Source organism: Pinus tabuliformis, chromosome 6, assembly GCF_031772625.1.
Source record: "Pinus tabuliformis cultivar Carrire ecotype Pingquan chromosome 6, CPIR1, whole genome shotgun sequence".
NCBI classification, from domain to species: Eukaryota; Viridiplantae; Streptophyta; class Pinopsida; order Pinales; family Pinaceae; genus Pinus; species Pinus tabuliformis.
In genome coordinates, this window is record NC_142292.1 from 1,562,519,999 (window position 1) to 1,562,547,732 (window position 27,734).

Here is a 27,734-nt window from a genome sequence, read left to right on the forward strand (position 1 = left end):
GTTCAGATTGTGGAAACCTTCATTCCCAAACTTCTTTTCATTTAAAAGATTCAAGGTTAAGATATATTTTCTCTTTGGTTTCCCACACAAACATAATTTCTTCTAAAAACATTTGATCGGCAACATTAGTTCAAACTGTGAAAACAATTTCATATAAATATGAAAAGATTCAGGGTATATTTACTCTTTTGAGATTATGCACATTCATTCTTTTCCATCATAGTTCAATGATGATATTACACAGAGTGACATACCTATCTTTCACTGAAATGAAACATATTCGATTGTTTATCTTGGTGCAATACTCAAGCTTTTTACAGGGTTTCATATAATTAATGATAAGGTTATGAGCCTGCCCTTAACAACATTAACACCAAGGTATCTTCCTGCACAGGATTTCCGAGAACAGTGATCGAGACAGTCATTTCTCGTTTGTGAAAAACTGGACACAGTTTCACATCGAAGACTGTGAGAAGACACTGAAAATGCCTCTGTTATTTTCTGAATTTGGAATCCCTAAAAGAGATGGAGGATACAGGAAGAGTTTCATGGAGGTTGTGTACGAAAGTGTGCTAAGGTCTTCAAGAATGGGTGGAGCAGCAGGAGGGAGCCTGGTATGGCAGCTAGTATCTCCAGTGGACAGAGATCATATGGAAGATGGGTTTGAGATTGTGTTGTCGCAAGACCAGTCATATGAACGAGTGTTAGGCCCGGTGGTCTGTATGGTGAGTTTTAGCAATGGGATGTTCTATGAGAAGGCCATCAGTGCATGGAGAGATGGTTTGAGAAGAACTCCCCTCCATGCCACTATGTGTAGTGGTAAGTCCCCTTAGATCACCAAGGTAATACTATCTAAGTTTCTGCAATATGCCTTAAGGTGTTCCTATTGTAACATGTGGTGTAATTGCTAGTTATATTTACATGGTAGGTGTTTTTATGATGAGTTTGGCTTAACAGATTCAACCAATAGTAGAGCCTTAATTTCATTATCCTCAAAACACAAAATTAGAAAATTTCAAATTAATTATACTTTTTTGGACAAGATTTCACTGAGCAGTTACCAGCGATTAGCATAATTATGTCTTCTTTCTCGACGTTCCAGAAGATTGGCAGTTGCTCTTTTAACAGATTCAGAAACCGCTAGAAGACAGTTGTTAGCCATACTTTTATTGTGTAGCTGAAGCTTAGTGATGCAGTGTTGGGCTTGCAGCTTATTATGCATTCACTTTTTTACATATATGGATGAGATTCCAACAAGCGAGTGAATGCGTGTGGGTCTCAACTTCAGATAAACAAATGATTTTCTATTTCTTATTATGTCAGTTTTCTATCGTACCTAAAATGATTCAGGCCAGAATTGCGCTATAGCCAGCTGTTACATTCACATTCTTTTATCCTATATATCAAATGGAGGGAGGCATACTTCATAAATGCCCTGTACACCATGCATACAGTTGCAGACCGTTCATAGAACTGCAAAAGGCAGGGAATAGGGGAAGCCATGTGTAATTCTGTTTTGTGCGCTTTAATTTATACTGTCCAGCACTATTAAAGTCATATATTCAGATGGAAGTGTTCAGGGGTTTCAGAGGATAATAAAGGCAGCAAAGCTTACGCTGGACAATCCTCAGCACTTTGCATGCCACACCAACGGTCTTCAGATCGTGTTTTGGGTTTTTTTTATTTTCTTCGACCCATGACCAAGCTATATTCGGTACTCTCCACAACAGACATGACCTCCCTGGCATTCAAGGTTGATTCCGCCATGAAAACTGCAAGCAAATGGAGCTCAGGCACCAGAATCTTGCCCCTCTTCGGAGATTTCCTCATGCATCCCCTCCTGTCAGAAAGGAAAAATGATGATTTATTCATGGAAGAGGAGAAAGTTAGAAACAAATTAGTGAGGAGGAGTCTGCGGTGTTGAAGCTAAATTTGGAGGACGTTCCAAAGCTCTCAATGGTGCTTGCACAACTAAGATTGAGGACATGTAGGTCTTGGAAGCCAAATCTGGAGACCATTAATGAGTTCCAGCCAAAGCTTCGGGATCTGATGCAGTCAAATATCGAACAATTTTGTTAGCTAAATACTGAAATACATATCAAAGGAATTATTGATCAGACTGAATGATCACATTACATATTGTATTGTGTTGTGCATTACTGATATGTGTCACCAAACAAAACACAAAGTCTGTTATTGCATTAATGGGTGTAAATGCAAGTATCTTGTTGTGTACATATGAGTGGGGCATCCCTCCGTTCAATTCACTCATTAATATATGCTACACAGTTATTGAATTCATTGCTTCCCCTGCATTTATTTTCAGGTGTTTAGATTTGAGTTCATTGAATATGTTTGCATACCATTTTGGGTGCCGTAGTCTTTAACGCGACTTTTTGAAAGTTTTTCCGGCGATTTTTTCCGGTGAAAATCCGGCAGTGATTTATGGAAATCCAAGTTTGATAACTAATTTCTGCACAATGAAACTGTCCCAGGGGTTTTTCAGGGTGCTGAATCCGAATATGCAGTTAAAAAACCATTTTAACTGCAACAAATCATGATTTCAGCTCAATTTCTTCCGCCGGATTCCGTCACCGGAATCTCAAAAAGTCGCATTATAGACAACTCCATTTTGGGTTGGCTTTTGACGATGTACAATTTATAAATTTCCTTTTGCAGTTTATCTCAACAATAAAAGGTATATAAAATGATTCAATGATAAAACATCATGAATATGAAAAACATTAAATTCCCATTCTGATACAATTTTTCTTTGCCCACTGTACGTAAAGCCTGAGAATCCTTTCATTTAATTCCTCCAATGGGCGCTTGGCAAGAAAGTCATAATATTTTCCATGGAAATCTTCGTTTCGTCTTCTAATTCAAGGAGGAAAATTGTCTTCAACTCCTGCTTCTCTTTCTGTATTCTCTGCTTGTATTCCTTCTCTGCAATGAGTTTATCATTCCCAAATGCAGGGAAAACGGGAAGTCTTAATCTATTTTTTCAATCTTCAAGGGCATCCATAGAATTCATACTTTCAGCATCAATCCCACAAGAGGGTTGAATTTTTCTGGGAAATGCATCACTGGGTTGTTTCTTGGACATTTTTTAAAATTTTTTCTGGACAATGCATCACTGAGGGCTGTTTTTTCTAGGCAATGCATCACTGGGTTGTTTGGACATTTTTTATTTTCTCTGGGAAATGCATCCTTAGGAACTCAAAGATTTTTTTATTTGCTTCTCCGACTTTAATCTCCTAGATGACATGTTCCATAGGGAAATTGAGACCAACTCCCTCTCATCAATGACAAATTTTTGGGTGCTCTGATGTCCAAACAGGGCAATTGAGATTTTCTTGAATGACGGCGCTTTAAAGCAACCAAAAAAGACTAGGTTGAAGGGTTCTCTGGTATTTGTTTTCTATGTCATCTTTTGCAGAACGCTTCGCCCCGAGCTCTGATACCTATATTCTTGAAGTCTCAATTTTCAGACTCTTACTTTGTACCTTGTCCTTCGGACTTCCAAATTTGCTATTCTTTCAGTGTACCTTTACACTTTTCGTAGCAATTGCTAGGTAATAGATAAATTATTATTGCTTAAATTTTTTTAGAGTGTAGTATGATGAAGATGTTGCTCATAATATTATATTTAAAAAAATCACTAATACAACTTTTTAAATTAACATGGATAAACATCAAGAGAATTACTACACAAACATCTCACATTATTAAAATTAAAAAAAATCATAAAACTAATTAAATTATAATTTTACATTTTTCGGGGCAATGGCTAGTTAATAGATAAATTATTATTGCTTAAGAATTTTTGGAATGTGGTATGATGAAGATGTTGCCCATGATATTATATTTAAAAAATACTGATACAACCTTTTAAGTTAACATGGATAAACATCAAGACAATTACTACACAAACATCTCACATTACTAAAATTAAAAAAATCATAAAACTAATTAAATTATAATTTTATTTTAAATAATAATAATAATAATTAAAAAAAGGAAATTGACCTACTTTATTATGGAGATTTTTAATTTGTAAATAAGCTTTGTTACAATACCATGAGTTATCAATACCACATGCCTAAGAAAATATAACTCATTTCATATGATATTTGTTGTCATGACATTTTTTAATTAATTACGAAGGAGCATAACTATTTTGGTGATAAATCTGTGCATATTACTATGAATATTCAAGAATATTCTATGCAAATTAAATATTTTTTTATTGATAATAAAATTAAAATTTTGAAAATCTTCTTTTAAAATAAACACACCATATGATCATAATAACAACAAAAATCAATTGTCACCATAAATAAAATACTTCAATTTCCACTTTAATTTTACATCAAATTTATATAAAAAAATAAAATAATTGAAAAAAAATAAAATATTACTTTACTTATAAGGGAAACATGTAATTTTTTCACTACTTAACATAGAGTTGATGCAAAAATAATAGTATTTCCATTTCCTATGCCTTATACATTTTATTTTTTAATAAACATGTAATATTTAAAATAAAAATATATTAATAATAAAAAATATTTTAATTTTAGTCCTAAATAAAATATTTTATTTTTGGTGTTAAATGACATAATTTTATATAGAGAAAACTAGACTAATTTAAATTAATTTTTTTCTTAAATATCAAGATATATAATTTATTTCATTTTTTATATGGAATTGGTGTATAATATTTAAAAAAATATTAATTAAAGAAAAAAAGTTTAATGTGAATTATAAATCAAATATTTTAATACATATTTTGTAAAAGATTTTAATATTATATATAGAGATATCATTCCATTAATAGGTTTTTTTTCAATTATTTAATTCAAGCTACTACATGTATGTGAGGTATGTAATATTATCAAAATATTGATAGCTAAAAAGGATATATGTTTTCTACTTCTGAATAAAGGGGGTATGTCTTAACATTTTAATGTGGAGAATGTGAATCACAAATAAAATATTTGAATGTCAAAGAGAGAGAGCGCTTTATTAGTGTGTTGCTCAAAATCAACACATATCTATCTCAAGGAAAATTTTAAAGATGAAAATTTATCTTAAAGTTTAGAGACCTTTTCTAATCTTACTAGTCCCTAATATGGAAACTATAAAATCTATAACAATATTTTTGCAAAAATATTCAAATTTCTAATGATTTTATATAGCCTCTATAATATACAGGGGATTTGTAAGGTAAAGTAATTTTATGCTATAAAATTTGGGCTAAATAATTTTCAGAAAAAAGGAAATTGGAGATTTCTATTTTTATTTATTTACTTATTTTTCTCCCTAAAAAAAAGCATGAAAAATTAACCCACTTTAGAATATTAGCCCCTAAAATTTTCCATTAAATTTTGCATTTAAAAAGTAATTCGCATTATCTTGAGAAGAAGTACAAACTTTTCCTCAAATTTTAAATTCAAAAAATGATTTGCATTATGCTAAATGATTTAATCCTTTTAACACTTAGTCAATAAAAAATGAATCTATACTATGCTTATCAAATTTCAATCTTATAACTAAATGAAACTATAAACATATTCAATACTATAACTAAATAAAACTATAAACATATTTGTTGAAATCATCTATTTGCCTAATTCACATCCATTTAGCTACATATACTATGCAGTGCAATGGACTAATCAATACACTTTGAATTAAAGATGTAAATTAATCCATACCCTCTAGCTTAAAATTTGAATTTTAAACTTGGAAATGAATAAGTTTTATGTGAAGTTTAAATTAAATGAATCATTTTTTCAATGTTTCTATAAATTTATGATAAAAGTTGTATATTTAAAAAATAAAATTTAAATTTTAAACTTAAAGTTTGAATTAAATAAATTATTTTTTTCAATGTTTCTACAAATTTATGATAAAAGTTAAATTATATATATATATATATATATATATATATAAAATTAATGTAAATATTAATATTTTTAATATAAAAATGAATTCAAAAACCTATATACTTATATTTATCATTTCATCTATTTAAAATGATTCGTGTTTAAATTTAAATAATTTATAACCATTTTAAATTATTGTGAAATTGGTTAATTTTTGGATACTCAATACCTAACCATACCAGTCAAGTTGCAATAGTTTGTTTTCACGTAACACCTAAATTGTTTTTTAAGTTCAAAAGGTTTGTTTATTCTCGATTCCGCATTGTGATTAGTGATTGAGAATATATGCTTTTTAATTAGAGGTTAGTTTTTGGGTTTTTTTGGTAAGTGAAACTTTTTTATTGATGTAAAATGTTATGGGTCTTATTTTTATTAGATTTGTTGGTCAATAAGTAGCTATCAAAAATGATTACACATTACCAAAATAGTTGACAATCTAGAAATGGAAAGGAGCACTAAACTATAAAACTATTAAAATCAATATACAACAAAGATCCATTATGAATATAAGGAAGTAAACAGAGCATGATTCTTTGGTAGTGCACCAGGGGGTGGCAAAGGCTGGAATTCACAATCTACATGATTTTCCATATTGGCCAAACAACATTCCAAATGATCCAGATATTCTTGCATGTGTCATTCTCTCCTTTGCAGACTAGCCAATGTATCCTTCATATGCCATTGGTTACTCTGAAGGTCATTCATGAAGGAAATAATCATGTTGTCATCCTCATGTTTGTCTTTAGTAAGTTGTTCCAAAAACATTCTAAGTTTTCAATATTTTCAATCATTATTTTCCAAACTAGGAGCATGCTCCTAGGAGCTAGGTGGGTGGATCGGATGAGGAGCCACTTCATTTCCCTAGGCTTGATCCTCTAGGTGGTAGCTACTTGACTGACCTCTCTTGCCAACCCCTTATCGAACTCTGCCATGCTGATGTGGCATAATGTATTTCTTTACAGTGCATGTAAGCTATGGGTTGGAATGGTCATTGACAAACTATGTGGAGAAAGTCTCCCATGTCGACCAAAACAAGACTCTTCTCAACAAATATAGAATACCCAAGATTTCACTAGAATTACATGAACCATAGTCCTAAAAAAGGTGAGAGAATTGGAAACTCCCAAAACACAGGTGAGAAAACCCCAATACCCACAAAGTCCCTCCCCCAAGGAGAGAACCATATTGCTAAATGAAGTGAGGGCTAGTCATAAGTCCAGTGGTCTACATCTCCTTGCACATGCTAGACTGCCAAAACATAAGAGAAAATAGGGGATAACACACATAGAGGGGTAACATGCATAGAGCATAATGTCTATAAACCCCAAGACACCCAATACAACCAAAAAGGGGCAAAAATTCATAATTAAACTAGCCAAACTCCACAATTTAGAATGGAAGCCATGCCAAATATATGTATCGAGTTACCTTATACATGAACAAGGAAACAAGAAATGTGCTTAATTTATGTCTTCTACCCAAATATAATCCATTGGTCTCATCCCTTCTGCACTTGATTGTTGTTGATGGTTCAAGAAGTCCCTTATACATGGGTCCTAAATTGTACACTCATGTGCCTTTCCTCTTCCAAATTGATTAAGAGCATGCCCCTGAGAAAAAAGATTGTCTCATTAAACCATCAACCACTAGGTGTATAGGGCCACAAGAATTCCTAGACCCATTATATAGGAACACACTTGCATAGTTCCAACCCACGCCAATAAAAATGGACCGAGACAACCAATAGATAGATAACATGATACATGACCCACATGTCGACCAAACTATGGAGCCAATTAGTAAGAAACTGAACAAACACAAAATCAAGGCCAATCAAATTTATGTGAATACTTGGATTCAACAATAAATAAGGAACATGAGTGAAAATTATCTCTTTCATCCATAATTATAGTTGTACTCATCATCACACTTCCACTTGAATTCATTATCATCCAAAACCAACCATTACTTGGAGATAAATTTAGAGAGTTTACACCTCAAGAGATTTGATCTCTCTGATCCCTAAAATCACTTACAATCCACATAAATTAAAACAAATAATTAGCAAACTTAATCGAATATGAGGATCTTTTTTTCTCTTTCCCACCTCTGCCTTTTGGAATGTCTGAAAAGTCAAATTTGATTTAGGGTGGGTTGATGATCTTGCATCATGCATGAAAGGATTTGAAAAAAATAAAAGAGAAATGGTTTCAAGTTTAATGGTATGTATTTCGGTCCCATTGGGGGGGAAGCTCAATTGGTTAATCCAAGAAATGTGATATCATTGAAACTCAAAACACCATGTTTCAAATCCCCCATGTTGCGACTCGAGCTAGTGGGAGGAGGACATATCATAGCCCCCCATAGGTTTACTGGTAGTTACGTTTCAGGTGGGCTGCTAGGTTCCTCTGGGCTACAAAAAAAATGGTATACATTTCGAATTTGGTATGTGACATTTTTAGGATTTTCATATTTTTGATGAGAGATTGTATTTTATTGCAATGAGAGGCTCTCTGCATCCCAGTATGTAAGAGATGTTGTAATGCCTGTCATGTCTTGTAAATATTTCGGCTTGGTCAAATTACATTAAAAAATAAATAAATAAAATAAAATTGAGGTAAAATTGTCAATTTATCATTGATGGCTTTTCAACTCTAAAAAACACATGGTTTTTTCCAATGGTATATATATATATATATATATATATATATAGATATATATATATATAGATATATATATATATATATATATATATATATATATATATATATATATATATATATATATATATATATATATATATATATATATATATATATATATAATACCATCCTAGAGCCATCTTAACTCTGAATCTACCAAGGGTCAAGAGATATCAAATCTCGAGGTGAAAACTCTCTAAATTTATAATATTTTAATTTTTATTATATCTATCTTAGCTAAGGTATATTATAATCAACATAGATCTATTTTAACTCTGGATTTACTAAGCACCAAGAGGGATCAAAACTCTTAGTACTTGCAAACATATTATTGATTGAAATCCTGAAGAAAGATTTTCACCTCAAGAGATTTGATTTATCTTAGCTCTTGGTAGATTCAGAGTTAAGATAGAGTTATAATGGTTTTGAGCAACACAATAATAAAATGTTTAAACTATAACAATATTTTTATTTTCACTCGTTATATATATATATATATTATTTTGAGAGCCTTACATATCAATTCCATATAAAATATTGAAGGAATTACAAATCTCCTCATATCTTGAATTAGAAGGAACCTATTAATAAAATAAGAAATATTTTCTTTTTTCTCTCTTTAAATTATTACTTTATTTTTAGTTCATATAAAATTATGTTATTTAATATGGACATTGAAATATCCTATTTATTGTTAACACAAAGGACAAACAAATATATTGTTACGAGGGCGCTTAGAGAATAGAAGCTCTCCATGGCTCTTTCAAAATGATTATATTGTCTCTTAATTATTAGGGTGGTGGGGGGATCCTCCAAAATCATTTCCCTCAAACGACGGGTGCATAAATACAAACCCATATTATCCCGCTTAAAGAGATAATCGTTCTAGGGCTGAAGGCTAGAGAAGCCATTTGGTACTTGTGCTCGGGTTGTTTTTCCTAAAAAGTGGATTTTTTTGGCATGTCAAGAGGATTTCTCTCCATATGGAACCTGAAATTTTCATTGTTTCAAGCCTTCTTCTCATCAATTGGTATCATCCTAGAAGAGTTTATAAGAGGTTTCCCTCTTTTGATCAAGTTAGTTTTTATGTCCCTATTGTGAAAGGAGAGACTTTTGGGATCAAGTCCAATCTAGTGGACTACTATCAAACCCCTCTCTCCTCTTAACACAAGATTTAAACTTCACTACCTCAGTAGGGGAGTCTTGGGGGTCTCGGGCTTGCTCATATCCTTTCACAACTTATTTCTTAGATGCTGCAACATTATAGGCTCTATGATGTTGCTCTTATTCCATTAGCTTGAATGATAACTCTCAACCAAAAGAGTTCAGTTGGGGAGAACATTGAGGACTTCCAAAGATTGAATATCTAGGTAACTGTTATTCCGTAGGGGCATCTGATTGATGTCTTCTTAGGTAATTTAAAGGATAACAACCAAAATAGGTTCGTCTTTGGGAACCTAAGTAATTGGAGAATGCATTCAAGGTGGCAATAAAAGTTGAAAGAAAAACTACGGAATCAAGGAGGTCTACCACTCACAACTATAAACATGGAAGTATTATTTCTCATAGCTTCCCACAACCTACTAGGTTAACACCACAATAAATGGAGGAAAAAAGAAAAGAAAAAAGGTTGTGTTACAGTTTCTGATAACAAATATGCTAAAGGTAATGAGTGTGTTGAGAAGAAATTATTTCACATATATTGTGAAGAGGAGGATGAAACATAACAAGAAACATTGAAAGAAGAAGATATACACCAAAATTCAACCTTAGGATGAAAAAGAAGAAATGAATCTGACCATATCTTGTAATGCATTGGTGAGAATTACCACTCCTCAAACTCTCAAGATAAAAGGATATATCAAGAATAAAAAGGGAATATAATTGGTTGATTCAAGTAGTACTCATATTTTTATTCATTGTAAGATGGCCAAGGAGTTGAATTTCTTTCTATATCTAGCACTAGAGTGTCAAGTGATGGTTGCAAATGAAGGAACTATAAATTGCTCAGGGAAGTGCCATAATATCAATTTAACCATGTATGAATATGTATTTAATAGTCCAATGCTTGTCATTCAAATGGGTGGTGCGGATGTTGTATTAGGAGCCCAATGGTTACAAACTTTGGGGACGATAATTTTAGATTTTCAAGAACTTTTCTTGAAATTGTTCTTGGAAGGAAATGAAATTGAATTAATGGGTATCACAGGAAAAACTTGGAAGATACCAAGCTCTATGGCATGATTTTTTTTCAAAAGGGAACAATGAGGGGTAATTGCACAATTATTTTCATTAGATGTCCAAACACCTAAGTTATCTATTTCTCTAGATCTCCAAAGACTCCTTGACAATCATTACAAGGTATTTGAGAGCCCCAAAGGTCTCCCATCTATTCACGATCGTTGATCATGATCATGCTGTTAATTTGATTCTAATAAGTGTTCCTCCAAATTATAGACCTTACAGATATCCCTATGCTCAAAAGAGTGAAATTGAACATATGGTTGTAGAAATGCTAGAGGTAGGTATAATTCAACCTAGCTAAAGTTATTTTTCTTCTCCAATAGTATTGGTGCACAAGAAGGATGGATCATGGTGTATGTGTCTGGATCATAGAGAGCTCAACAAGATCACTATCAAAGGTAATCTTCCCATTCTTGTCATTGATGAATTCCTGGATGAACTACAAGGAGTAGTTTACTTCACCAAGATGGATCTTGGTTCCGGATATCATGAAATAAAAATGAAGATAGAATACATTTTGAAAACAACATTTAGAACTCATGAAGGCCATTATGATTTTTTGGTGATGCCTTTTTTCCTTACTAATGCACCTTCCACATTTCAAGGTTTGACTAATTCCACTTTCAAACCCTTTGGTAGAAAATTTGTGTTACTATTTTTTGATGATATAGTAATCTATAGCAAGTCTTAGAAAGACCATGTTCAACATGTTGACGGGGTGCTCAAACTATTGCAAGATAAACAATTATATGAAACACTCTCCAAATGTTTCTTCGGGGTACAAGAAGTGGAATATTTTGGTCATATTATATCCAATGAGGGTGTTAAGGAACACTCTCACAAAATGAAAGCCATCAAGGAATGGAAAATCACCACAAACTTAAGGTGTCTTCGAGGATTTCTCGAGTTGACAAGGTATTAGTGCAAGTTGGTTAAGAATTATGGGAAGATAACAACACCTATAACAACATTATTTAAGAAAGATGCATTTTTTTGGACTTCGGAAGCAAGACCTTTGAACATCTCAAAGAGGCAATTTTTCGAGCTCTGGTATTAGCTACACCAAACTTCACGAAAACCTTTATTGTGGAATGTGATGCCTCAGACGAGATTGGTGTTGTTTTAATGCAAGAAGGAAGACACTTTTCTTTTGAAATTCGTCCAATCAAGGGAAAGTATTTACAAAAACCTATTTATGAGAAGGAAATGTTGGATATCCTACATGAACTAAAGAAATGGTGCCCTCAGCTAATGGGAATACACTTCAAGGTAAAAAATATCATGTTAGTCTTAAATATTTATTGGACAAAGTTTATCTTTAGAAAAGCAACAAAAGAGGGTCACAAAGATGTTGGGTTATGACTTTGAAAAATCATCTACAAAAAGGTGAAGCAAAATGTTGTTGCAAATGCACTCTCAAGAAGGGATGAGGACGTGAAAACATTACTCCGTGTCATTTCTATTATCCAACCTGATTGGATAACTAAAGAAAGGGAGGAATGGAAGAATGATGATGAGGTATGGACACTCATTCAAAAATTACAACAATATCCTAGTGCATCTTATTCATTTATTTCGAAAAATGATTCACTGTGGTAGAAAGATCGCTTATATCTATGTAATAACTCCCAACTTAAACAAAAGGTTCTTTTGGAATTCCACAACTTTCCTATAGGAGGGCGCTCAGGATTTTTAAAAACTTACCGCAAGGTCAAGAAGGATTTTCTTTTGGATTGCCTTAAATTCAATATTCAATAGTTTGTGGTAGAATGTGTATTTTTCCAACAAAATAAAGTTGATATAGTTAAGAGCCCCGACCTTTTACAACCATTAGAAATTCCAAGTAAACATTGGGAAGAGGTATCAATGGATTTTATCACAGGTTTATCCAAGGCCGAAGGAAAGAATGTCATCATGGTGGTAGTTGATAGAATTACCAAGTATGCACACTTTTATGCACTATTTCATCATTTCAAATCCATTACAGTAGTTATTGCATTTGTGGAAATAGTTCAAAAGTTGCATGGAAACCTAAAGATTATTGTAAGTGATAGAGATCCCATTTTCACAAGAAATTTTTGGATAGAATTATTTTCTTTTCTTGGTACTCAACTAGCTCATAGCTTATCTTATCATCGTCAATTGGATGGGAAAAATAAGATAGTGAACAAAAGTTTGGAAGGATATCTTCGTTGCTTTGTATCTGATAAACAAAAACAATGGATAAAGTGGTTACCCCTAGTAGAATGGTGGTATAACACTTCCTTCCACACCACAATCGAAATGACCCCATTTATGGTGCTTTATGGGTATCATCCACCATCTATCACATCATCTTTAAGAGAAAATTCTAAGGTTCAAGTAGTGCAAGATCACATCGAGCATCAACAACAAGTTCTCCAACTATTAATGGATAACTTGACTCTGGCACATAATCGAATGAAACAACAAGAAGATAAACATTGTAGTGAAAGAAGTTTTGATAAGGATGATTCGTTAATTTTATGACTACAACCATAAAAAAAAAATTTCCTCAAGCAAGCTAAGAAGGATAATAAATTATCACCAAAGTACTATGTCCCTTACAAGGTGTTGCAAAATATTGGTACTATGGCATACAAATTGGAGCTACTTGCACCCTCGTGAGTACAGTCAATTTTCCATGTTTCATGATTAAATAAGGTTATAGGTGACAAGCTCCCAGTTTGAACTATATTGCCAGAAATTGGCAAGGAAGGAAATATCATATTAGATCCTGAAGAAATCACAAAAACAAGAATTTCAAATCTACAAAACATATCAATCTCAAAGTATCTCATTAAGGGGAAGAACTTACCTACTGAAGGCTCCACATGGGAGGATGAGTATTTTATTTAGAAGCATCTAGAACTACTAAAGCATTGAGGAAAACAATTTTTTGAAGGAGAGGGGCGTGTTAGGTCCCTATATTACTAGTGTAGCCCCCATATTGTTATTTTTGTGCCCCATAGAAGTCCACTATTGTTATTGTTGTTCCCTTACATTATTATTATTATGTAGGACCTAGTTATATTGTGACCCCTTAGACTCCTATATTTACCAAGGAGGTCTTGTCATTTGAATCATCCAAGAATTTTTCATTTATGTGATGTAAAATGATGTTTCTCCCTCGAAGAAGCTTATTTTCAAGTCATTGATCGATCTTTTGTTTTGTTTTTTTATTTGGTTACATAACAAGGACTAAAATGTTTTACTGTGGGAATCTCTCCTACGGTTTTCTTTCTAACCTATACACTATTTACTTATTTATCAAAATATATAACTAATACAAATTATATATATATATATATATATATATATATATATATATATATATATATATATATATATATATATATATATATATATATATATATATATATATATATATATATAGTTCCAACAAAACATTCACTATAACTTGAACACTATTCAATACGTGCAATAAACCCATATTGCTAAAATAATAGTTTTTTATGATAAATATATTTGTTTTTTTTCCTTGCTCAATTTGTTTCTATCCTGTAAAATTTCACAGTTAGTTCAACCAAATACTTTATACATTTTTTCCTTTACATCAAACCTATGTTCCTACTCCAATATATATTTTATGTACAACTTCTACTGCAAAACCGACAGTCAATCCATATGAAATATTCCTTCTATACAATTTCTTCTATTGACAGTCACATCTACACACAGAGTTTTTAACCTACACTTATCTAAGTCATTTATGAAAAAGGTTAAAGGCCTCTACGTTCCACCCGACTATTGTTATATACCTAGGGGGGATAATATGGGGTACAAAGGGAGGTACCCAAGGGAATAATGTAATAATGGGATGGGCCATAATAATAAATTGGGTGGTTAACCCGTATCATGTAAGGGACCACAAGTAGTTAGTAATAATGTAATGGGCCCATGGTATTAGATAGATGGTATTGAGGAAACCATGGTATTGTATGTATGAGGCATATATAGAGGCTAGAGACTCCACATTGGGAGGTGTCAAGGAATATTGTACGAATAGGCATATGTCTTGGGGAGTGTTCTCCTTCCTTAAAGAGTGAATGTATGGTGTTGCCCTACCTTAAGGGTTTGATATTAATAAAGTGAAGCATTTCTATATTCAGATCTTGTTATTCTTATGTTTATTTCTATTTCTCATATATTTTTAGGTCAGATCTATAACAAGTGGTATCAGAGCACTTTCTTGGGCCAACGTGGAATTTTTTTAAAATTTTTTGTAGGATTTCTGGGGCGGCGAGTTTGCAGATCAAATCTGTACATTTTGGGGCAAAATCTGCAAAATCTAATTGCAGATCTGGATTCTTTGTAAAAAAATACCCGATTTCAAAAAAAAAAATTGGCCGAATCGAAGTCCGGATGAAGGAGATATCGCTGATCTAAAAATTAGTGGTGTTGCAAACATTTTTTCAGGGCAGCGAGTTTGCGGCACAGATCTGTATGTTTTGGGGCAAAAGCTACAAAATATAATTGCAGATCTGGATTCTTTGTGAAAAATACCCGATTTCAAAAAAAAATCAGTCGAATCGGAGTCCGGATGATGGAGATATCACTGATTTAAAATCAACTCTTTTTTTTCAGAATTTCTGGTGACGACAGGAGAGTTGTGGCACAGATATGAAATTCTAGTGCCTGGAAAAGGATTCCTATCACATGGGCAGATGTAGAGTAGTTGTTCCATTTCCGAAAACAGGTCATAATAAAGATTCTGAGCAATATTGACTAAACTGTGACAATTTCAAATTTTCACCAAAATTTTGTTGTGATGGCGGGCCTAGATCAAAGTTTAAGGGACGTGTATAAATTTGATGGCTCTCATCCGACTAGATGGCTAGCACAAATGGAGAAGTATTTTAGATTGAATTACATCATGGATGATGCGACTTAGTTGAGTGTGGGAAAAATGTACTTGGACCATGAAAGATGGCAATGGTGGCAGTGTCATAAAAAATGCCATCCAAGGACAACTACTTGGTAGATGTTCGCAAAAGCTATTTGTGACCACTTTGACCGTAAATCTAATTTTGTGGGTCCTCTTACTAAGCTCACACAGATAGACACACAACCTAGCAAAGATTTTATTTTTACAAGAAAGAAGGAAACCAAGAAACCTAAAGGGTTATTTTTTGCTGGTATCTCCTTATTGCAAGTTCATGGATTGATTCAGAATGAGAAGATCATTGTTTCTATAAATCCTAGTTGCAAGCATAATTTTATCAATGTTAATTTGGCAAAAAATTTGCAAGTTCCAGAAAAACACATTGAAAACACACAGGTGGATGATGAGGATGTTCAAGTGTATAAGGATTTGAAGATTTCTATGGATAAGTATGTGTTGCATGGTGATTTTTATACCTCAGAGATGGATAATATGGATGTTGTTTTGGGATATCTTTGGATGGAATCTGTGGGTACTATCAATATTAATGTGCAGAATAAATTCCTGAAGCTCTGGTATAAAAAGAAGAAAATTACATTACAAGATATTTCCATCAATAAACAGGTAGAGTACATGGAGGCTGAAGCAGAAGATGTTCTAGGGACTGACATATTAGATGATGAGCCAGTGATGATCGACAATCAAACACAAACAGAGGCTGAAGCAGAAAAGGTTACAGGTGTTGATACATCAGATGAGGGCTTAGTGGTTGAAGTAATATTGGAATATAAGACACCATAGTACGCACCACAACATGCACTAGATAACAGTCAGGCTCTAGTAAAGGGTGAATTAAAGAAAAAGACACAGTGGGTTAAAACTTCAACATATCATCACTCATGTCACCCCGAAAGAAAACAACCAACAAGATGGCAACCAATTAGCCACAAGGACAACAACCCCCACATGACGAATATCAAGGAGCGAAGATCCACCTACTACACATCAACACAGAAGAGCTGCCACGCTCAACTTCCATCTCACGTGAGTGAGGCACCAGCGAGATTGAGGGTTCACCTTTCTCTTGGATGGCTAGATGCACATGCATGGTACTAGTGGACTACTCTTTTGAGTAGATCTTATTATTTGTGTTCTTCCCATGTTTTGGGGATGAAACATGCTAATAGGGGTGAAATGTTATATACCTAGGGGGGATAATATGGGGTACAAAGGGAGGTACCCAAGGGAATAATGTAATAATGGGATGGGCCATTGTAATAAGTAAGGTGGTTAACCCGTATCATGTAAGGGACCACAAGTAGTTAGTAATAATGTAATGGGCCCATGGTATTAGATAGATGGTATTGAGGAAACCATGGTAATGACCCATGGTATTGTATGTATGAGGCCTATATAGAGGCTAGAGACTCCACATTGAGAGGTGTCAAGGAATATTGTATGAACAGGCATATGGCTTGGGGAATGTTCTCCTTCCTTAAGGAGTGAATTTATGGTGTTGCCCTACCTTAAGGGTTTGATATTAATAAATTGAAGCTTTTCTATATTCAGATCTTGTTATTCTTATGTTTATTTCTTATTCTACTCTTATTGCCCTCATTCCCAAAGTGGATAAACCCAATTCTTTTGATGACTTCCGCCCCATCTCCCTATGCAACTGAATCTACAAGATCATTGCTAAAACCATAGCAAATCAGCTCAAGCCTATTCTCTCAGCCTACATATCCTCGGAGCAATTTGCCTTCCTCCAGAATCGACAAATTCATGAAGCTGTCGGCACTGCACAGGAACTCCTCCATTCTGTACAGACCCGGAAACTAAAAGGCATGATCCTGAAGATTGACCTCACCAAAGCTTTTGACAGGGTCAACTGGCTTTACCTTCGTATGCCGCTGACCCACCTAGGATTCCTCTATTCCTTCATCAAATGGATCTTTTGTTGCATATCAAATGTATCCTTCAGTGTGCTGATAAACGGCTCTGCCTCCCCTTTTTTCCATGCGGAAAGAGGACGAAGGCAAGGATGCCCTCTTTCACCTCTGCTCTTTCTGCTCATCATGGAAGGCCTTAGCTGAATCATTGGAGAAGAATGCATAATGGGTTGTATCAGGGGTATCAAAATCACAGATGATTGTACCCTCTCCCACTTGTTGTTTGTAGATGATGTACTGATCCTCCTTAATGGGGGCATTGGGGACACAACTGCTTTTCACCGAGCCCTTGTTACCTTCCTTAAGGCCACTGGCATGGTTATAAATGAAGTGAAATCCACTATAACTGCCACTAGCTGCTCCCATCATGAGGTTCAGTTTGCTCTCAAAAGATTTTCTTTTGTCGTAGTCCAACTGGAAGATGGACTCAAATACCTGGGTTATAGGCTCAAACCCATTGGATACAAGATAGCAGATTGGACATGGCTAATATTGAAGGTGGAGAAGAGGCTCAATATCTGGTACCATAAATATCTATCCAAGGCAGGGTGGCTGGTACTCATCAAGGCAGTCTTAGAAGCCACCCCAGTTTATTGGATGACTCTAGCATGGATTCCAGAGGTATACTGTCGCGCCTACAAAACCTTTGTTGTAGGTTCTTGTGGAAAGGGAACCAACCAGGGAGAATATTTGCATAGACGAGCTGGGATTCTTTGGCCTTACCAAAGAGCTGGGGAGGATGGGGCTTCAAGAGGCTGGACTCCTTCTCATAAGCACTGGCTGCCAATTTAGGGTGGCAATTGATAAATAAAAACAGCCTTTGGACGAAGGTAGCAGTATCTAAATATATCCATCCAGTAAGTGTCCTCAATTGGATCAGACAAGACATCAGGTAGAATAACATATCTATTATCTGGAAGGTTGTCAACAACACGAAGGAGCTTATTCGCAGTGGATTGACATGGAGTATTAGATCTGGGTCTAAGATTCAGATAAGTACCGACCACTGGGTGTGCTGTGGAAATGCTCACACTCTCTCAGATGGCCTGCAAGGACATCTTCAGGCCATTGGTATTATGCATATTAATCAGATTGCAGATGGGGCTCACTCCACCATCTTACAACAAGCATGGAAATCTGCTATCGAACTGAATATTCTTGGACGTTGGCAACAAGAATGGAACAACTATACAAATGCATTGATGGAGGCCCACATCAAAATTACAGATGGGGAGGATGAGCTAATCTGGGCGCATGCAAAACATGGAACATTCTCCCCTAAGGTAGGCTACCAGGTACTGATGGAAAGACACAAGCCACCGGATCTAGCCCAGTGGTGGAAACAACTATGGAAGTTGAAGGCGCCCCCTAACAAAATTTCTCATGTGGTCAATCCTTCGCAACAAAGTCTCGACTGGGGCTAACTTGATGAGAAGATCCTTCGCTGGGCCATTCTGGTGCCATCTCTGTAAAATTGATAATGAGGATACTGAACACCTCTTCCTACATTGCCCGCTCACTCAAGAGATTTGGAATGGCTTCCTGTATTCGATCTCATCTAGTTTGAAATGGTAGGGTCCTTATCTCTCGGATGCTTGGAACGCGTGGTGCACTTGCACCTCAACCAAACTTAAAAACGTTCCACTTCTTATTAGCTTGGCCATCTGAATTGTTAGAAATCAAGCCATATTTCTACAAAGGCCTCCCCACTGGCCTTCCATCACTTCAAGGCTATTAGCTAATTACAATTCCATCCCCGATGAGGAGGACCACCTGAACCAAAGGATTATTACCCCTGAAATCATTGATCAATCCCACCCTTGGGCTTATTTTGACGGTTCAGCGTAGGAGATGGGCTGTGGGGGTGGGGCAATACTTCATCTATCTGACTCCCATGTTTTCAAAATACGGATGGGTCTGGGAAGGGGAACAAACAATTTTGCTGAACTCGTTTCGGCAAAAAACATCATTTTATTTGCATTATCCAAAAACTGTCATCAATTACAACTATTTGGAGATTCTCAAATTATTTGTAACTGGTTGAACAAAACAACACACTGCAATTCATACACTCTACAACATATCTTGGATGAAGCACACGGACTCATATCACAATTTGATATCTTCTCTTACTGTCACAATTACAGGGAACATAACTCAGCCTCCGACAGCTTATCCAAGGAGGCGGCGCTTAGGGATGGCACTAACTGGTTAATCATGGAGGAAAGAGATGGTAACAACTATTAGCATTACCACAGGCCGTTCACAGAGCTTGAAATATGAAATCTCAATAGAAATTGAAAATTTTGTATTTTTGTTTTTTGGACAGTAGCCCACAGTCATATGTAAATATCCACTGCTTATATTTTCATTAGTACAGATAGTTACAGAGCTCTCTGCGAAGAGCAGCACTTATATTTATAGACTCTCTATGTTTTTTCCAAAAGCCTTAAATGGTGAACACAGTTTTGACTCGGCATGAAGGATAGGCTATGCCTGAAATATTGTATATATTGTATATGCAACACATCTATATTGTATATGCAACGCATCTACAAAATGCAGTTTCTTTATAAATAAAGGAAGTGCCACTTTTTCCATGGAAAAAAAAACTCAGTTAATTTTCTACATTTATAACATTATTAATGAATCAAAAAATATTTTTTTCCTTCTTTATGTGTTATTTAAATATAGAAATGTTCAAAACAAAAACATAAATAATTAATCATATATAAATATTAATGAAAAAATAAATTACAATTATTAATCATGAATTATAATACATAGAATTTTATAAATATCTATACCTTTTTTTGGGAGGAAAAAAGTAAAATACTCTTCCCCATATCTCCTCATCAATACTTTTTCTGTTCTCGCGATCGACATTGTTACCACTGCTAGCTAACTATTTTTTTTTTTTTAATTATATAAAGAATAACCTTCTTTGTGTCATTTTTTTATTCTTTTGTATATACTAATTTTATTTATTTATTTAATCTAAATCAAATTAAAAATATACTTTTATAAAAAATAAAAATTTTAAAACATAAAAATTCTAATTAAAATAAGTATAAGATATAATTAGATATATAAAATAATTAATTTGTATTAATATTTTTTAATTATTTATTAATTTTTTCTCAAATTTAAATAATAATATTATAATAATATATCATACTTTAAAATTTATAGAATCATTAAAATTAAATTGTATTAAAAATAGTGATAATTAATTAATTTTCTAAATTTATAACATTATTAATAAATTTAAAATATGTATTTTTTCTTTCTCTTCGCATATGATATATAAATATGAAAATGCTGAAGACAAAAACATAAATAATAAATTGATGAAAAAATAAATTATATTTATTGATCATTGATCATAATACATAAAATTTTAGAAATATCTATACACTTCTTGGAGGAAAAGGTAAAACTCTCCGTTCCAAAATTCACCGTTTCTGAAAACTTGCCGATACTTTTCTAAAAGTATTTCTGTGCTGGTAGTAGACATGGTTACCACTTCTACATTTGTATTTTTTCTTTTGATTGTTTCAAGATTTTCTGAAAATTTTGAACAGCCATACAATCTTATACTATAAAGACTTTTAAGATTCCAATAACTTTTTGGCAGCATCATTAATGCTTCACAAAGCATCAACGTAAAATTTTCAAGTTTAGGCATTGCCCCTTCTTGTATGATTGGCAACTCTTCTAATTCGTTTAACTTCACCATTGAAAATGTCTTCAACATAGGAAATGCCAAATTCTTTAGGAATCCTTTTTAAGTTCGGACATTCTACAATATCTAATTTCCTTAACCCTCTTAGATTTTCTAAATGTGGAAGTTCTTCCAACATATGACAGTGCCATAATTTAAGATGATTCAAATTTTGAAGTTGATAAAATTTATTTTCCATTTTAACTATGTGAGAACTCTAATGAAAACTTCTTCAACCTTGACATATTAGTAATATCTTCAGGTAAAAAAGCTGTGACGCTGATCGTCAATTCCAATGTTTCCATGTGAAGCATCCTGCCTAAAATGCGCTCACAAATTGTTTCTCCATTGTTCTGTAAATATTAATATTTCAGTTGTGTTAAATTCCCCAGGTCGTTAATGGAAGCCGCTTTTTGACCTCTTTTAACCACTGGACGACTCCACGCACTGCTAGAAACATAGAGGTATTGCAAAGAAGTGAGCTGTGATATGCCATGCGCCACACATTGCAAATCGCCACAATCTGCAAGGTTTAAAAACTTTAGTGCTCTCAACTTATGAATGCCCCAAGGTAATTCTGTAATTCCAGACCCACCAAGATCAAGGATTTGGAGATTTACAAGATTGGAGACAGATGCTGGTAACCTTTTGATTCGCGCGTACTGTAATCTTAGGCATGCAAGTTGTTTCAAACAGCCAATACTTTCAGGCAATGATTGGATGGACGTGCGACTCAAATCCAGAACCTTAAGAGAGATCATGCTCTCAATCACCCTTCTTGGAATTTCTTCCAAATCTCTGTTCCCATCCAATGTTAATGTGCAGATTTCTGGAGCTCTGAAAGACTCTGGAAGAAAAGTCAACTGCTTGCCAGTCAACAAAATTCTAGTGCGTGCTAAACATTCATTTGCATCCAATGTTGTGAGACCCTTACCTGCGCCACAGTAGAAGCTCTCTTCATGCTCAGCAATTTGTACTCCCCAACTACGCACAACGTCGTGCATCCTGAAAAATTGCACGGATCCATCAATGTCTCTCACTGTCGGTTCAATCAAACAACGGTCTGCTAAATTGTTGAGGTAGATTCTTCCGATGTGGAATTGGTCGTGGCCAGCCTGATCTTGGAGCAACCCTTCTCCCAACCACAAGATATTGATGAGCTCTACCCAAATAATTTGGTCTTCCGGGAAGGCAGCAGCTAAGTACAGAAAGCACAATTGGAGATTAATGTTGCAGTTGCCCAGTGCGTCGTAACTCAACCTGAGGCAATCATAGACTTCGCTGTTGGCGTTCGACAACCTGTGGACTGCCAAATCCCATTCTTGTGCATCAATAATTCCTGCCATTGCCCTCCCTACTGCTTTGATTGCCAAGGGAAGCCCTCCACACTTTGTACACACAACCCTCGCCTTTCCTTCGTCGATGTATGCTGGCAGATTTCCATTGTTATGTGGAAATGCATGATAAACAAACAGCCTCCAACTATCATCCTCGACCAAATCGCGTAATGTAATCAATGTGGACTTATCTGCATTAACTCCCATCTCCAGCAGCGTTTTCTGGTTCCTTGAACTCACAACAATTTTGGAGGTGGAATGGTCGGCTAGCCGGAGTAGACCCAATTCCTCTAGCAATCTGCCACCCTCCTCCCATACATCATCCAAGAACAACGCAAACCTTTTGCCCTGCATACTCTCATGCAACCATATTTTTATAGCTTCTTCATTCATATTTTGATCTGGATTTATGTTTGCTTGCATGCCTATTTGGGAAGAGAGTTGATTCCTAAGATTTGTGAAAGATGGAGGCTGCGAAACAGTCAGCCAAAGCAACAATCCATTGGAAAATAAATCCCTCACCTTTCTGCTATTGAAGACGGACTTCAGGAGGAGGGTTTTACCAGACCCGCCCTTGCCAAGCACGCCAATGGACGAAAAGGAAGACTCACCCTCTGCCTCCATCACTGACTTCTCTAGTGCTGCAAAGGCATTGTGTTGCCCCACGATAAGGGGTTCGTTGATGAAGAAACCTCTTGAAGCATCAGGTTGGGTGGGCGTTGCAGAAGTAGAGGCGCACAACTCTTCGATTCTTGCAAGTCTCTCTCGGAGCTCCTCATTTTGGAGCATGCTAATCAAATGAAATGATTGGAGATGCTCTCTGATATCTGAAATCAAACGAGTAATCCTTCGACTCGTTTTATAACGAGAAATCACGTCATACTTAGCGATTGTACTGCATTGTTGCGCCATTGCTGATGCTGGTCGGAGAAGCGCTTCCAACTCCTTAAGCCATATATTAACGGCCGAGGGTGTCAGCTTATTGTTGCTTTGAGGAATTGAGATTTTCTTGCTATTTAATTGCAAGCGATAGTGCTGGATCTCCTTCACCTTTGACTCAATTTCCATTACCAGGCGCTTCAGATTGGCCAATCCTTTCTTGCAACGGAGAGCAATGTTAACGTGATGGATGATTTGGTGGATAGCCATGTCTATGCCCACACCAATAAATCCAGATACGAAACCGGGATCACCCATGATAAAAAAAATATGTTCAACTCCCTTGATAGCACAAAATAACAAAGCCCCAGAACGGTGAATATCAAATTGAGAAATCTCGAAATGAAAAATTCTCTCCAGCTAATGAAATCCTCAACCAATGTTAACACTACAAGAGCAGAGCCTTGTGGAAGGGAACCAGAAATTATGTAATTAAAAACCAACCCGGGATTGTGAACACTAATGCTGAGATTTTGTAACCTATAACTCTCATACATTGATAGATAGGACCAAAGAATTGCACACTTATAGTTGTGCAGCAGCGTCATAGTTAGTTTTTGTCATTTCAATAATGAAAAAAAAAGATTCTTTCATTCTTTTTCCAAGGATGTGAAAGAGCATGATCGCCATTATAGCAAACAGTGAAAACGAAAAAAAAGATTCTTTCATTCTTTTTCCAAGGATGTGAAAGAGCATGATCGCCATTATAGCAAACAGTGAAAACGAGATTCGTGACAGCTTGTGCTGTAATGAATAATGAGGGCCCTTCCAGCTCCCCATGCTTTCTTTTCTATGATGTGAACCACAGAAATCTTCATTTGGAAGGAAGCCAATATAACACAATTGTTTATCACTTATTCCATTATCTTTCTTTGACCAATTTTTGTTAGGACGCGGGAGTGACGATAAGTCTGTGTTTGATAATTTACACAGAAATTTGAAAAAACACTGAATCTAGTTATATATATTCACACCACATTTTAAAGTACAACAATCAATTCATGGTTATCTTTTTAACCCCAAGAATCAGTTAAAGAAGAGCACATAATGAGATTCCATTACCATCGGCCCCACTTTCGTACATCAATGACGATGGATAACTTTCATCATAGGAACTTAGATAATTTTCTTTTCCTCACTTTAGAAGAAAGTTCCAATTTTCATCATAGGAACTTTGTTAATTTTCTTTTCCTCACTTTAAAAGAAAGTTCCTGGAATTTTATCTGCCAAAAGGAAGGGACGGATAATATTGAGGGCCCTTCTTTCTTCCCCTGCCTTATCTGAATGATGTGAACGAGAACACTCTTCTTTTGAACTTATTAATTATAAGTTTTGATAAGTTTTGAATTTATTAATATTTTTTAAATTATTAAATTCAATTATATATTTAAATATACATTTAAAAAGAAAATCAGAAGAAGCTTAATTCTTTGATGGAAGGAGAACAAACTTATTCTAAGAGAGAGCTACTCTACTGTATTAATGAAGAAAACATCATGAAATGCTAAACTTACACCATAACCTAAATAACCAATTAAACATCTATGCTACGCAGAATTGTTAAATTAACACCAACCTAATGCTAATTATCTAAGTTACAAAAGTAAAGAGCATCAAAACCAGACTAAGGTGTAACAAAGAAACTTAGGCTAAATCGGATTTCAAGTGGAAAAAGCAATCAGAGGTCGAAATCAGTGAAAGGAGGACGTGAGGGAGAAACAGTGCATAAGAACCGTTGGATCAGTCGGGTGAAAGGAAAATGAATGGCAGAGATTGGATCGCAGGAGGTTACATAGATAGATGGGCGAACAGGGTTAACTAACAGGATGAACGGTGGAGATTATATTGCGGCAGTTGAGTGAATAGATGAACGAACAGGGTTAACTGGAGATGGACGACTAAGATTATATCGTGGAGGCTAAGTCAAGAGATGGACAGACATGATTAATCGACAGATGGACGACGAAGATTAGATCGCGGGCAAAAGAAACGTGTGGAAATGACGGAGCGAGTTTAGAGGGCGGTAAGTTATTTATTGCGTGCCCTCAAAGTTGTAAGTGGTTTTCTAAAATTTTGTGTGATTAGCCTAACTGGGCGACACGTAGCATGGAGAAACCACTCTCATCGCGTGCCCTCGGGTGAATAATGATCGGATAGAAATCCACGCGATATCGCACGATAGCTATCGGATCTGGCGAGGCAGATCAACGGTGGAGATTTGACCGAGCTAGTTGGCGAGCGGGTGCGCGATAGCCGTCGGATCTGACGATGAAGATCGACGATGGGGATTTAAAGTGCAAAAAGTCGCGTTAAAAGTGAATTGGGCAGTGATTGGGAAGGTTTGTTGGTGATCGGACATCGAGAAAGCAATGTAAGAGGAATGCGTTAGAGGCGGTTTCAAATGAAAATGACAGAGAAAACTAGTGGAGGTGAACAAATAACTGCATTAAACAGTGAACTCCATAGCCCATGCGAGAACCAGAGACTATGTTTTTGGGGTTGCTGGAGGGTCCCTTCCTCAAGTCATGGTCCCAGAGGGAGGAGATGAGATCGAGACACCTGCGAACACTCTGATAGTGATATTTTTCCTTTAACTAACCTGTGAACTGAAAGAAGGCATAAATGAAAGTAAACTAAAGCACAACGTAGATGAATAGAACCAGAAAGCTACTTCAGCAAATAACCAATGAGAAACCATGAATCTATTTAAGAAAATGAACAAGTAAACCAGAAAGCAATTTAAGTAGGTAAACAGAACCAGGAAGCTACTTAAACAAATGAACAGAACAAAACTCTATGCGAGCATAAATGTACAACAAAGAGGAGTTGTGGCTGCTTGGGTCGGGCCCTAATCCAAGAGCTTCAGCCCTCAAATTTAACTCAGAGTTGGATTAAACAGAACTCATTCTTATTGTAGAAGCCATGGATTACAGAGCAAATTGTTACTAGTCTTTACAACTCATAAATAAAATAGAGTTTTACAATAGAAGTCTGAATCCTACTGAGGTCCTTAGCCTCTCTATTTATACATTTGAAGTCTCTAACGACTTCCTTCCGATTAGGGAGGCTTGGCCTCTAACTCAAGAAAAACTGGTTTGTGTCACTTTCACTTGCTCGGATGTCTTTTAGTCTTCAACGTGATGGTTGTGTGCACTCCGAACTAATGGTGGAATATTCGAATGGAGGGGTAGTGAATGAGGAGGATTTACCTCCTATAGTTACTCTCCCTTTTCCCATTCGAGTCTTTACCAAGGTCTTTGCCATAGTTCTTTGCCTTTTATCCTTTCTACCTGCATTTTCCTTTCTTTTATCCTTTATTCCTGAATTTCATGCACATTAGACCACAAAGCAACATATCCAACTCTAACTCATTTCATAAACAAAATATAATCAAAAGTATGCAAGAAGTTGTGAGAATAGTTGGTTTGACTAAGCTAGGAGGTGAATTAAGGCCAATTAAGGCCCATATAATTGCTCAATGAGGATGAGCAACTTAGTCAATGTCCATGTTCTTCATGGCTCTGGTAGCCTCTCTGACATCCCATCTCTTCTTCTTGTTGATAGAAGCTTGCTTTCCTTTATACTTCTTTCCACTGCCTCTTTTCCTCTTTATCTTTTCTCCCTTCTAGCATCCCTAGGAGTAGTGGCGGACTGAGTTTTAGGCCTATTCAATTGACCTTCAACCTTTGCATTGATTGCTTATACATAGGTGTCCTCTTGAGTGCCTCTCTCAACCTTTGAGGGGAGTGATATTCTTTGATCTTCAAGTTGTGTGGTAGTGTGTTCCATTTCCTTTGGCAAGCATATGTATTATCATCCCTTAGCAACCTAAACATATTTTCAAAATGTGAAATTGCTTGCTCTTGGCAGCAAGATATCTAAGTGACAGTTGAGGATCATTTGCAATTAGATTATGGGTGTTGATTAGGGCCATAGGATTTGATTGTTCAGCTCTGATGAAAAA

At 35.2% G+C, this 27,734-nt stretch overlaps 1 protein-coding gene across 1 annotated transcript; it reads right to left on the reverse strand.

Moving 5' to 3' along the window:
* Positions 1–21,856: 21,856 nt before the first annotated feature.
* LOC149264705 (disease resistance protein UNI-like) lies at positions 21,857–24,028 on the reverse strand. Its single transcript, XM_089400461.1, has one exon. The coding sequence runs from the start codon at positions 24,026–24,028 to the stop codon at positions 21,857–21,859; it is 2,172 nt and encodes a 723-aa protein (XP_089256587.1).
* Between the last annotated feature and the right edge of the window lie 3,706 nt (positions 24,029–27,734).

Excerpts from the sequence above, each read along its gene's own strand:
- LOC149264705 (XM_089400461.1), bottom strand. The coding sequence starts at position 24,028 with ATGGGTGATCCCGGTTTCGTATCTGGATTTATTGGTGTGGGCATAGAC.